The sequence below is a fragment of the Oncorhynchus tshawytscha genome, linkage group LG07 (genome assembly GCF_018296145.1).
Source record: "Oncorhynchus tshawytscha isolate Ot180627B linkage group LG07, Otsh_v2.0, whole genome shotgun sequence".
NCBI classification, from domain to species: domain Eukaryota; kingdom Metazoa; phylum Chordata; class Actinopteri; order Salmoniformes; family Salmonidae; genus Oncorhynchus; species Oncorhynchus tshawytscha.
The window spans coordinates 39,928,716-39,942,035 of NC_056435.1; the positions used below are offsets into that span (position 1 = coordinate 39,928,716).

At 42.5% G+C, this 13,320-nt stretch overlaps 1 protein-coding gene across 2 annotated transcripts in view; it reads right to left on the minus strand.

Annotated features, from left to right (window-relative positions):
• LOC112254492 (intermediate filament family orphan 2-like) overlaps positions 1-13,320 on the minus strand; it is a 73,853-nt gene that overhangs the window by 3,441 nt on the left and 57,092 nt on the right. The window contains exons 3-7 of one of the 2 annotated variants that reach the window (XM_024427155.2): positions 4,914-5,009; positions 2,153-2,323; positions 1,621-1,769; positions 894-1,062; positions 503-601 (exon numbers count right to left, since the gene is read on the minus strand). In XM_024427155.2, the coding sequence (XP_024282923.1) occupies positions 503-601; positions 894-1,062; positions 1,621-1,769; positions 2,153-2,323; positions 4,914-5,009 (684 nt within the window). Of the gene's footprint in view, positions 1-502; positions 602-893; positions 1,093-1,620; positions 1,770-2,152; positions 2,324-4,913; positions 5,010-13,320 lie in introns of both variants that reach the window. The other variant, XM_024427153.2, reaches the window with a different exon arrangement.

Here is a 13,320-nt window from a genome sequence, read left to right on the forward strand (position 1 = left end):
GAGAGAGAGAGAGTTAGAGTGAGGGAGAGGATGAGAGATATAGATGGACAGAGAGAGGAGATGAGAGAAGAGGAGGGGAGAGGTCAAAGGGAGCCAGACAAAAAAAGGAAGGAAGAGAAGAGAGAGAGACATCAGTGACGTTGATCAGGGACAGGTGCCAGCCCTGCCAGGAACTGAATCACTCTGGCCGAATCGTCAACCGAGTCACAAATCAAAACCAAACAGAGAGAGGGACAAAACAACCAACAAATTAAAGGCAGTCGCCCTCCTCTGTACTTTCACTTGACAGGTGTTTCTATTAGATACAATGAGAGGAACAAATTCCCAGGGACAATCTCTAAGAGGTAGATAAATCTCAGGGGATTTCAATCTCCCTATATTTTTGTTACTGTAGGCCCCTACCTCTCTTTCTGTCACATTGTCTCTCTCATACACACATATACACACAGGCTCGTAGGCAGGCAGGCACGCATGCACACACCCACAGACACTGCCTGTTCACCTCAATTGCGCCAATGCTCTCCTGGTACTCCTGCTCTCTGGTCTTGAATAGTGATTCTGTCTCATCTATGAGGCTGCCCAGGCTTCCATCCTGAGAGACCTGCGAGGAAGCAAAGAAGATTAGCTAATACATTCTGTTACGATGTTGCATTTCTCAACTGAGAGCAGAACAATGGGCAGGATTTCAAAATGAAAATAAGTTATTTTACCGCAAACATTTCACTTTGCTGAATATGAATGGATGGGAAGTTTGGGAGGTGAACAACTCCTCAATGCCCTCCTGTACCCTTGTCCATTAGTTTATCAGTAGGTAGTGGTAATTGAAATGTTTATGCATTATCCTCTACATATGTATCCTTGACATTTACTGTATGGTGTCTATTCCGACTCACAGGCTCCTCTGTGTTGCTGTTGGCTGCGCTGGTGACTGTGCAGTTTGCCGCGGTGATGGCACCGGGTTGTATGTTGTAGTTGTTGAAGTCCTCCCATAGCAACAGGGTCTCGTCATTCTCTTCCCACGTCAGGCTGTCACAGTCATCATCAATGTCAAACGTCTCCCTCCTGGCAACAAAATTATCATCTGAACAATTTCTATGGGGGACAGAGACAGCGAGAGGAAGGAAGAGCGAGAGAGAGGAAAGAAGAGCGAGAGAGAGAGGAAGGAAGAGCGAGTGAGAGAGGAAGGAAGAGCGAGAGAGAGAGGAAGGAAGAGCGAGTGAGAGAGGAAGGAAGAGAGGACAAACACAACAGGCACTACCTTACAAGAGGTCCAAACACAGAGGAGGAAGAAAGATACCTAGAGAAGGCATGCAGGAATACAGACGACATGCTTGAGACAGTGACAGATTTAGTATAATACAAATTAGACTTATAACCAATATCCAATATTACACTGAGGAATTCATATACACAATGAATACATATTCTTTGATATAATGTTCTCATCTATCATTTGGTGGCCCTAATTGTAGCACATGAAAATAACTACTGAAAAAATAATTAATGCAGGACTCTGAATTAACACTAGATGGGAGCAAAGTACAGCAAAGTACAACACAATGCACCGTGTGTGTGTGTGTGTGTGTGTGTGTGTGTGTGTGTGTGTGTAGGCTGACTCACAGCTGGTTGAGCATGCGTTTCATTTCGTCAGTAACGTTGAGCGGGACCTCCTCCTCTGAGGTACTTGTGCTGGGGTCTGCATCCATCTCAGAGCTGTCCTCGTCAGACACAGGCTTGCACTCCTTCTTCCTGCAGCATGCCATGGCACCCTGGAACACACACACGCGCACACACGCAGATTACTTACTGGCGGCATCAATGCAGAATTTGAGGCAGTTTGTCTAATCCGACATTAGTAATTTAAGCAGTACAATGCACCACCTAAAAAGCCTCTGGTCTGTTTCTGTCTGGATTCATAGTTGGGCTTTAGCCAGCACTGTCTGCACAATGTGATAACCTTGTGTGCAGTGCAGAGAGTCACAGCATCAGCAGTTCACTGCTGAGCAATGACTGTGTTTGTGTGTGTATGGAGGAGGGGTCAATGAGTATTGTGTTAGTGGTGTGTGCCTGCCTATGTAGAAGAGAGTGTAGCAGCAGTATACCGGTAGTTAGCTGTTCCAGACTGAGGCCTAACATACAGATAGATACACACCCTCTCTGGGAGCGACCTGGCCGGGCTCACGTTGAACATCTTTGACATGTCCTCTGAGTTGCACTGCTGAGCCACGTCACACAGTTTGGTGGTGATGTCAATGCGCCGGCAGATGTCCATGTCCACCAGCGTGGCTTTCTCCTGGATCTTAGTGTCCATGTCGGACATTTTCTGGAGAGGAAGGAGAGGGGTCGGTGTTGCTGGCTTTGAAGCAGAGAATCACCCCACCAAAACCTCTCCTTACTATACTCAACAAATCTCTAAACGCTTTTTAAAGCTATCTGACAGATAAGAATAACATAAGTCACATGCTGAGTTCATCAATATGGACTGGCAATATGCACAGGGCAGGCTCCAACCATGAGCAATGTAAGCAGTCGCTTAGCGCCCTTAGCCGAGTTAGAATAGTAGAATACACACGGTGCAAGTTCGAATTTTGGTTGTGCATCAGTAGTTTATCTCTTTTTTTGTCAGTCACTGACAGTCACTATATTAGCCATGTCAGCGAACAATTTTTAGATTGGTAAATTAGTCTAACCAGTTATCTAAACTTGTAGTAATCATGGCCGAATACTGACAGGGCACATAGGGCACATGCCCAGGGGCCCTGACCTCCTGGAGGCCCCAATTGATTTTGTTAGTCACTCTCACTCAGATATCATTAACATGGCATAAGTCATGGCAAAATGTGTAGAATTGCAGGAAATTAGCTTTAAAACTGCTGAAATTTCTCTCTGCCCCACCGCAAAATTTGTAGAACTGTATGAAATGTGTTATAAAACTGCAAAACTTTATCCTGTGGCAAAATTTGTAGAATTGCATGACATTTGTTATAAAATTGCTTATGATGTATCTTCGTCTCTTCATCCCATGGCAAAATCTGGAGAATTGTGTGCCCCCCAACCAAATCTCACTTAGGGCCCCCAAAAGGCTAGAGCCAGCCCAGCATATGCAGCAGTCAATTGAATACACTTGTTAAATTGTAGACCCGGCAGAAACCCACATCCAGTCAGTCTGGGTCAATAACACATCATGCAACATTTCTGTGAAGGTCCAAAGGAAACTCCAAAATGAATTTGATCACTGCTGAATGTAGACCTGTTTGAAGGTCTTACTCACATCGGCTACGGAGAGCGTGATCACACAGTCATCCGGAACAGCTGGTGCTCTCATGCATGTTTCAGTGTTACTTGCCTCGAAGCGAGCATAGAAGTAAATTAGCTCGTCTGGTAGGTTTGTGTCACTGAGCAGCTTATGGCTGTGCTTCCCTTTGTAGTCTGTAATAGTTTGCAAGCCCTGCCACATCCAACGAGCGCCGGAGCCGGTGTAGCATGGTTCAATCTTAATCCTGTATTGACGCTTTGCCTGTTTGATGGTTCGTCAGAGTGCATAGAAGGATTTATTATAAGATTCCGGGTTAGAGTCCCGCTCCTTGAAAGCGGCAGCTCTACCCTTTAGCTCAGTGCGAATGTTGCCTGTAATCCATGGCTTCTGGTTGGGATATGTGGGGACGAAGTCATCGATGCACTTATTGATGAAGCCAGTGACTGATGTGGTGTACTCCTCAATGCCATCGGAAGAATCCTGGAACATATACCAGTCTGTGCTAGCAAAACAGTCCTGTAGCTTAGCATCTGCTTCATCTGACCACTTTCTTATTGACCGAGTCACTGCTGCTTCCTGCTTTAGATTTTGTTTGTAAGCAGGAATCTGGAGGATAGAATTATGGTCAGATTTGCAAATGGAGGGCGAGGGAGAGCTTTGTACGTGTCTCTGTGTGTGGAGTAAAGGTGGTCTAGAGTTTTTTCCCTCTGGTTGCACATTTAACATGCTGATAGAAATGAGGTAAAACTAATTTTAGTTTCCCTGCATTAAAGTCCCCGGCCACTAGGAGCGCAGCCTCTGGATGAGCATTTTGCTGTTTGCTTATGGCCGTATACTGTACAGCTCTTTGAGTGCGGTTTTAGTGCCAGCATCGGTCTGTGGTGTTGACAGCTACAAAAAATACAGATGAAAACTCTCTAGGTTGATAGTGATGGTCTACAATTTATCATGAGATACTCTACCTCAGGTGAGCAAAACCTTGAGCTTTCCTTAGATTTCGTGCACCAGCTGTTGTTTACAAATATGCATAGGCCACCTCCCCTTGTCTTACAAGAGGCCGCTGTTCTATCCTGCCTAAAAAGCTTAAAACCCGCCAGCTGTATGTTAATCATGTCATCGTTCAGCTACGACTCGGTGAAACATAACGTGCTCGTAGTTTGTCTATTTTATTACCGATTGATTGTAAGTTGGCTAATTGGACCGATGCTAAAGGTAGATTACCCTCACGGATCCACAATGTCTCTGTCTTTTCCTCCTGCGAGTGACGAGGATGAAGGCCTTGTCGAGTGTCTGGAGTAAATCCTTCCCGTCCGACTCGTTGAAGAAGAAGAATTCCTCCAGTACAGGGTGAGTAATCGCTGCCCTGATATCAAGAAGCTCTTTTCCGGTCATAAGACACGGTGGTAGAAACATTATGAGCAAAATAGGTATCAAATAACGCGAAAAAACATACACAATAGCACAATTGGTTACGGGATCGTAAAACGGCAGCCATCTCCTTCAGCGCCATTATTATTCTCTACATCTACACTGATTGAAGTGGATTTTAAGTGACATCAACAAGGGATCAAGCTTTCACCTAGATTCACCTGATCAGTCTATGTCATGGAAAGAGTGAGTGTGCTATGGAGTGTGAGGGTGTATATACTATACTCACATCGCTCATGAGGCTCTTAAAGACCACCAGCTCAGCCTTCAGCCTCTCCACCTTCTCATTCAGTTCATCCTGGATCTTCTCTGACTCCTGGGCACTCTGAACACACACCACACACACATGCACAGATATGCACAATTCAAACACATGCCCCAACCACATACACTCAAAGACATGCAGCAAAATACCAACACACTTTCTTATTTACCATATTAGAGAAAGCATGTTATTGAATATGGCCCCAATCTATATTTGTACTAGTATGCAGTGGGATAAGTAGTAAAGATGGATTATGGACATTACAGTAGATGCCCAGGGGGACCACATACAGAGTAAATCGCACTACATAATCAACTGATATTATTTGTGAAACTGTGAAATGACTATTATAATGCAGACCTCCTGTTTCACTTTCATGCTAAACAATATCTACCTGTGTCACCTCAGAGAGGTTAGAGCACCCCAGGGAAGTCTGCTCTCTTCCAGCGTTCTGCTGACCCATAATCCAACACAAACACATACGCTGCCATTGATCGATTTGTCTGTTGACGGTGGTGCAGAGAGAGGGGGGATTGCTGTATGAGCACCTGCTGAGGCTTTTGGTGTTGCATAGGAAGCATGGTGCCTGCCTTGGGCCATGATACTGCAAACTGGTGTAACGATGAGGCACGGGGCATAGTGGTGAGACACGGATTTCCAGGTTTGCTATGGGGGCCATCCAGGTCACCAGGGTCTATGTAGGTTTTCTGACATACATCTACCAGATAGTGATGGGGGGAGAAAATCTATACAGTTACATATCAAGATATTAATTTAGACAGTATCACAGTATCAAATCGCAATACATATAGAATAGTGAAAATCACAAGAATCACATAATATCGTATCGTGAGGTCCCTAGACATTCCCAACCCTACTACCTGATCTCGGGCCAAATTCTGTTGACACACACCCGCTCAAGACATTATGGATATGAACAGACCATAAGAAATGAAGGATGGGGTCATGTACAATAAGTAATGGTAATTTCCACGTAAAAGGAACCATGACCACCAACATGTGAAGTTCATATCAAATTGGGTGTCAAATGAAAGATAAGAGTCTATATTATTTTTGATATTAAGGCATATTTATTTTTTTACGCACCAATTTTCCATTCTAAAAATGTTGAATAAGCAAAGACCCCTTATTAGAAATATAGTGCACTCGGAAAGTATTCAAACCCCTTGACTTTTTCCACATTTTGTTACATTACAGCGTTATTCTAAAATGGATTCGATTTTGCCACCACCATGCTTCACTGTAGGGTTGGTGCCAGGTTTCCTCCAGACGTGACGCTTGGCATTCAGGCCAAAGAGTTCAATCTTGGTTTCATCAGACCAGAGAATCTTTGCCTTTTGGCAAAACTCCAAAAGGCAGGCTGTCATGTGTCTTTTACTGAGGAGTGGCTTCCGTCTGGCCACTCTATACTGAACTATACTGTACTTTACTGTACTCTACTGTATTGTACTTTACTGAACTCTACTGTACTGAACTTTACTGTACTGTTCTGAACTATAGTCTACTCTACTTTACTGTACTGTACTACATCCTACTGTAATCTACTGCACTCTACTGTACTGTACTGAACTCTACTGATGAATCGATACACCACCCCTACCTTGTCAGGTTGTAATACGTCACTTCCCTTTGAACGCGGAAGGAGGAAGAGTTCGGATTTGTTGTTTTGAAAAGTTTGTTGTTTTGAAAGTGTATGGGAAGTAGCTAGCTAACTTTTTTGTTTGGATCCCGTGACGCAGTTGGCATCAGTTGTTGGGACTGCTGGTCTCTGTCCAGTGATCCTGTCGAACAAGGATGGATCTGAGGAGCCTTTTGGCATTATCAAGCTAGCTGGGTTTTCTTGAAGGCTTGAAGGCAGCCCGTGACGCAGTTAGCCATTGTGGCTGGGACTACGGATTGTCCCAGGTTTGTGGCTGTCTAGATCCCTGCTGTTTGTTGTTTTCAATATTCCCCGTGACCTGCCCTGTCTGGAACTGTGAGGAATAACAGCATAACCTATGTCGCTAGCTACCATGACAAAGACCAAAACCGGCGGAGACCAAAGTACTGTTGAGGACAGTGCCAGTGGTGTCTCTCTATCACACGTGAAGGATCTTTTAAATGAACAAAACTAGTTCTACAAGCAGTTGCTACAACAATAAGAAAATAGCTTCAAGTGCTTTGTCCAAATACTGGTGAATTCAACTTATAAAATAACAGTTTGCAGTTCTCCCAGGGTCAGCTCGATGAGTTGAAACAGGAGAACGGCAAGATGAAAGCAATCTGTAAGTCATTGAGAGAGGACATCAGTTCTGTGTGTGAATCCATGATAACAACGACGGATAAATCAGACTTTCTGGAGGGACAATCAAGGCGGAACAACATGCTTGTGGACGAAAGTTTAGAATCTCCACGAGACCTGGAGTGTTATTGAAGTGTTGTTGTTGCAGGTTCACTTGGCACATTCAAAGCTTTATTTTGGGGTGTTGTTATAGGCCACCAAGTGAGAACAGTCAGTATCTAAATAATATGTGTGAAATGCTTGATAGTGTATGTGATGTAAACAGAGAGGTCTACTTTCTTGGGGACCTGAATATTGGCTGGTTTTCATCAATCTGTCTACTCAAGAGGAAGCTTCTCACTGTAACCAGTGCCTGTAATCTGGATCAGTTTATTAACCAACCTACCAGGGTGTTTACAAACACTACAGGAACAAGATCATCCACATGTATCGATCACATTTTTACTAATACTGTAGAACTTTATTCTAAACCTGTATCCGTACCCATTGGATGCAGAGATCACAATATAGTGGCTATATCCAGGAAAGTCAAAGTTCCAACAGCTGGGCCTAATTAATCACATAAAACTTTTGATCGGTAGTGTATGTGTTATGGCTTTTCAACCTCTGCCATAGAGCTGTGTATTTAATATATCTCATAGGGTTTTCTTTAATGGAAGCTTCTCCAATGTCAAACATGTAATGTGTGGTGTGCCACAGGGCAGCTCTCTAGGCCCTCTACTCTTTTCTATTTTTACCAATGACCTGTTACTGGCATTAACAAAGCATGTGTCTATGTATGCTGATGTTTCAACCATACTGTATACACATCAGTAACCACAGCTAATGAAGTCACTGAAACAGTTAACAAAGAGTCACAGTCTGTTTTAGAATGAGTGGCCAATAAACTGGTCCTAAACATCTCTAAAACTAAGAACATTGTATTTGGTATAAATCATTCCCTAAGTTCTAGACCTCATCTGAATCTGGTAATGTATGGTGTGGCTGTTGAACAAGTTGAGGAGACTAAATTATTTGGCGTTACCTTACATTGCAAACTGTCAAGGTCAAAACATATTGATTCAATGGTTGTAAAGATGGGGAGAGGTCTGTCCGTAATAAAGAGATGCTCTGCTTTTTTGACTCCACACTCCAAAAAGCAAATTCTGCAGGCTATAGTTAAGTCTAATCTTGATTATTGTCCAGTCGTGTGGTCCAGTGCTGCAAGGAAAGACCTAGTTAAGCTGCAGCTGGCCCAAAACAGAGCAGCACGTCTTGCTCTTCATTGCAATCAGAGGGATGATATAAATACTATGCATGCCAGTCTCTCTTGGCTGAGAGTTGAGGAGAGACTGACTGCATCCCTTCTTCTTTTCACAAGAAACATTAATGTGTTGAAAATCCCAAATTGTTTGCATAGTCAACTTACACACAGCTCTGACACACACACTTACCCCACCAGACATGCCACCGGGGTTCTTTTCACAGTCCTTAAATCCAGAACAAATTCAAGAAAGCGTACGGTATTATATAGAGCCATTATTGCATGGAACTCCGTTCCATCTCATATTGCCAAGACCAAAGAGCTCTCCAAGGATGTCAGGGACTAGATTTTAGACCTACACAAGGTTGGAATGGGCTACAAGACCACCGCCAAGCAGCTTGGTGAGAAGGTGACAACAGTTGGTGCGATTATTCGCAAATGGAAGAAACACAAAATAACTGTCAATCTCCCTCGGCCTGGGGCTCCATGCAAGATCTCACCTCGTGGAGTTGCAATGATCATGAGAACGGTGAGGAATCAGCCCAGAACTACACAGGAGGATCTTGTCAATGATCTCAAGGCAGCTAGGACCATAGTCACCAAGAAAACAATTGGTAACACACTACACTGTGAAGGACTGAAATCCTGCAGCACCCGCAAGGTCCCCTATTCAAGAAAGCACATATACATGCCCGTCTGAAGTTTGCAAATGAACATCTGAATGATTCAGAGGACAATTGGGTGAAAGTGTTGTGGTCAGATGAGACCAAAATGGAGCTCTTTGGCATCAACTCAACTCGCTATGTTTGGAGGAGGAGGAATGCTACCTATGACCCCAAGAACACCATCCCCACCGTCAAACATGGAGGTGGAAACATTATGCTTTGGGGGTGTTTTTCTGCTAAGGGGACAGGACAACTTCACCGCATCAAAGGGATGATGGACGGGGCCATGTACTGTCAAATCTTGGGTGAGAACCTCCTTCCCTCAGCCAGGGCATTGAAAATGGGTCGTGGATGGTTATTTCAGCATGTCAATGACCCAAAACACACGGCCAAGGCAACAAAGAGTGGCTCAAGAAGAAGCACATTAAGGTCCTGGAGTGGCCTAGCCAGTCTCCAGACCTTAATCCCATAGAATCCCATCTGTGGAGGGAGCTGAAGGTTCGAGTTGCCAAACGTCAGCCTCGAAACCTTAATGACTTGGAGAAGATCTGCAAAGAGGAGTGGGACAAATTCCCTCCTGAGATGTGTGCAACTACAAGAAACGTCTGACCTCTGTGATTGCCAACAAGGGTTTTGCCACCAAGTACTAAGTCATGTTTCGACCAGGGGGTCAAATACTTATTTCCCTCATTAAAATGCAAATCAATTTATAATATTTTTGACATGTGTTTTTTGGGATTTTGTTGTTGTTATTCTGTTCAAATAAACCTACCGTTAAACTTATAGACTGATCATTTCTTTGTCAGTGGGCAAATATACAAAATCAGCAGGGGATCAAATACTTTTTTCCCTCACTTTATATACAGTACCAATCAAAAGTTTGGACACACCTACTCATTCCACGTTTTTAAAAAAACAACAAATTTCTACATTGTAGAATAATAGTGAAGACATCAAAACTATGAAAGAACACATATGGAATCATGTAGTAACCAAAAAAGGGTTATATTTGAGTAGCCACCCTTTGATTTGATGACAGCTTTGCACACTCTTGGTGTCACACCCTGACCATAGTTTGCTTTGTATGTTTTCTATGTCTGGCCTGATATGGTTCTCAATCAGAGGCAGGTGTTAGTCATTGTCTCTGATTGGGAACCATATTTAGGTAGCCTGGGTTTCACTGTGTGTTTGTGGGTGATTGTTCCTGTCTCTGTGTTTTGCACCAGATAGGACTGTTTTAGGTTTTCGCACATTTGTTGTTTTGTTAGTTTATTCGTGTACAGTTTCTTTATTAAAGTACAATGAATAACAACCACGCTGCATTTTGGTCCGCCTCTACGTCACCTAAAGAGAACCGTTACACTTGGCATTCTCTCAACCAGCTTCATGAGGTAGTCTCCTGGAATGCATTTCAATTAACAGGTGTGCCTTGTTAAAAATGACAGTGTAATTTCTTTCCTTCTTAATGCATTTGAGTCAATCAGTTGTGTTGTGACAAGGTATGGTGATATGCAGAAGACAGCCCTATTTGGTAAAATACCAAGTCCATATTATGGCAAGAACAGTTCAAATAAGCAAAGAGAAACGACAGTCCATCATTAGTTTAAGACATGAAGGTCAGTCAATACGTAAAATTTCAAGAACTTTGAAAGTTTCTTCAAGTGCAGTCACAAAAACCATCAAGCGCTATGATGAAACTGTCTCTCATGAGGACAATTGTTTACCGACAGATTATTTCACTTATAATTCACTGTAGCACAAACCCAGTGGGTCAGAAGTTTACATACACTAACTTGACTGTGCCTTTAAACAGCTTGGAAAATTCCAGAAAATGATGTCATGGCTTTAGAAGCTTCTGATAGGCTAATTGACATAATTTGAATCATTTGGAGGTGTACCTGTGGATGTATTTCAAGGTCTACCTTCAAACACAGTGCCTTTTTGCTTGACATCATGGGAACATCAAAATAATCAGCCAAGACCTCAGAGAAATAATTGTAGACCTCCACAAGTCTGGTTCATCCTTGGGAGCAATTTCTAAATGCCTGAAGATACCACGTTCATCTGTACAAACAATAGTACGCAAGTATAAACACCATGGGACCACGCAGCCGTATGCCGCTCTCCTAGAGATGAACGTACTTTGGTGCGAGAAGTGCAAATCAATCCCAGAACAACAGCAAAGGACCTTGTGAAGATGCTGGAGGAAACAGATACAAAAGTATCTATATCAACAGTAAAACAAGTCCTATATCGATATAACCTAAAAGGCCGCTCAGCAAGGAAGAAGCCACTGCTCCAAAACCGCCATAAAAAAGCCAGACTATGGTTTGCAAATGCACATGGGGACAAAGATCGTACTTTTTGGAGAAATGTCCTCTGGTCTGATTAAACAAAAATAGAACTATTTGGCCATTGTGACCATCATTACTTTTGGAGGAAAAAGGGGGAGGCTTGCAAGCCAAAGAACACAATCCCAACCTTGAAGCACGGGGGTGGCAGCATCATGTTGTGGGGGTGCTTTGCTGGAGGAGGGACAGGTGCACTTCACAAAATAGATGGCGTCATGAGGAAGGGAAATTCTGTGGATATATTGAAGCAACATCTCAAGACATAAGTCAGGAAGTTAAAGCTTGGTAGCAAATGTGTCTTCCAAATGGACAATGACCCCAAGCATACTTCCAAGGTTATGGCAAAATGTCTTAAGGACAACAAAGTCAAGGTATTGGAGTGGCCATCATAAAGCAATGAGCTCAATCCCATAGAAAATTTGTGGGCAGAACTGAAAAAGCGTGTGCGAGCAAGGAGGCCAACAAACACCAGCTCTGTCAGGAGGAATGGGCCAAAATTCACCCAATTTATTGAGGGAAGCTAGTGGAAAGCTAACTGAAACGTTTGACCCAAGTTTAACAATTTAAAGGCAATGCTACCAAGTACTATTTGAGTGTATGTAATCTTCTGAATGTGATGAAAGAAATAAAAGCTGAAATAAATCATTCTCTCTACTATTATTCTGACAGTTCACGTTCTTAAAATAAAGTGGTGTTCCTAAATGACCTAAAACAGGGAATTTTTACTTGGATTAAATGTCAGGAATTGTTAAACTGAGTTTAAATGTATTTGGCTAAGGTGTATATAAACTTCCGGCTTCAACTGTATGTGTTATTTCATAGTTTTGATGTCTTCACTATTATTCTACAATATAGAAATTAGTATAAATAAATAAATAAAGAAAAACCATGAGTAGGTGTGTCCAAACTTTTGACTGGTACTGTATATATAACATTTTTGGGAGTGGCGGCAACGAGTTATCGGGAAACACTGACACTACTCTACTATTCTGTGGTGTACTCTACTGGGGCCTCATTTATCAACCATGTGTAAATGTCTTACTAAATTCTGCCGTAAGTGGAGATTCTAGGATTTGCATTGCCTCACAAATTATTTGGATTCATCAAACTGTTGCACGCAACATATATGCATGATTTTTTTGCTATATCAGAGCTATATTATATTATATCTGATTCACACAGTCTCCTGATATTATATTTATGCGGTCGTGAATGACCACTACAACTCCACCTAGAAAATGCCCTCCATTCACCTTTTATGGTAACAAAAACAACCTAATTTGTGTATAATTTGGAGATGTTGGAACTGTGCCATGATAGTTCTTGAAAGAAAGTGCAATGACAAATTTGATCACATTTCTGTAGATGCATGCAGCCTAGTGAATGCCAAACACTGTCCATGCATTCTGCAAGATTGATTGTCCTCTCTAACAATTTTAAAGTAAATGCTGCAGCCCACACTTCTATGTAAAATACTAATTGTTGTTCAATATTTTGTTTATCAATACATGATTGTGTTTCTATCTCCTGCCTTAGTGTAGGCTCAAATTAGATAGGCTAGTGTAACGGGATTCATCTTCCTCTGACGACCAATATGCAGCGTGGTACGTGTCCATGTTGAGATTTATTAACACTGAACACAAAAAACAAAATAACAAGGAAAACGAACTAAAACGAAACAGTTCTGTCTGGTGAAGACACAGAGACAGAAAACAATCACCCACCACTAAAATGGGGAAAACAGACTACCTAAGTATGATTCTCAATCAGAGACAACAAACGACACCTGCCTCTGATTGAGAACCATACC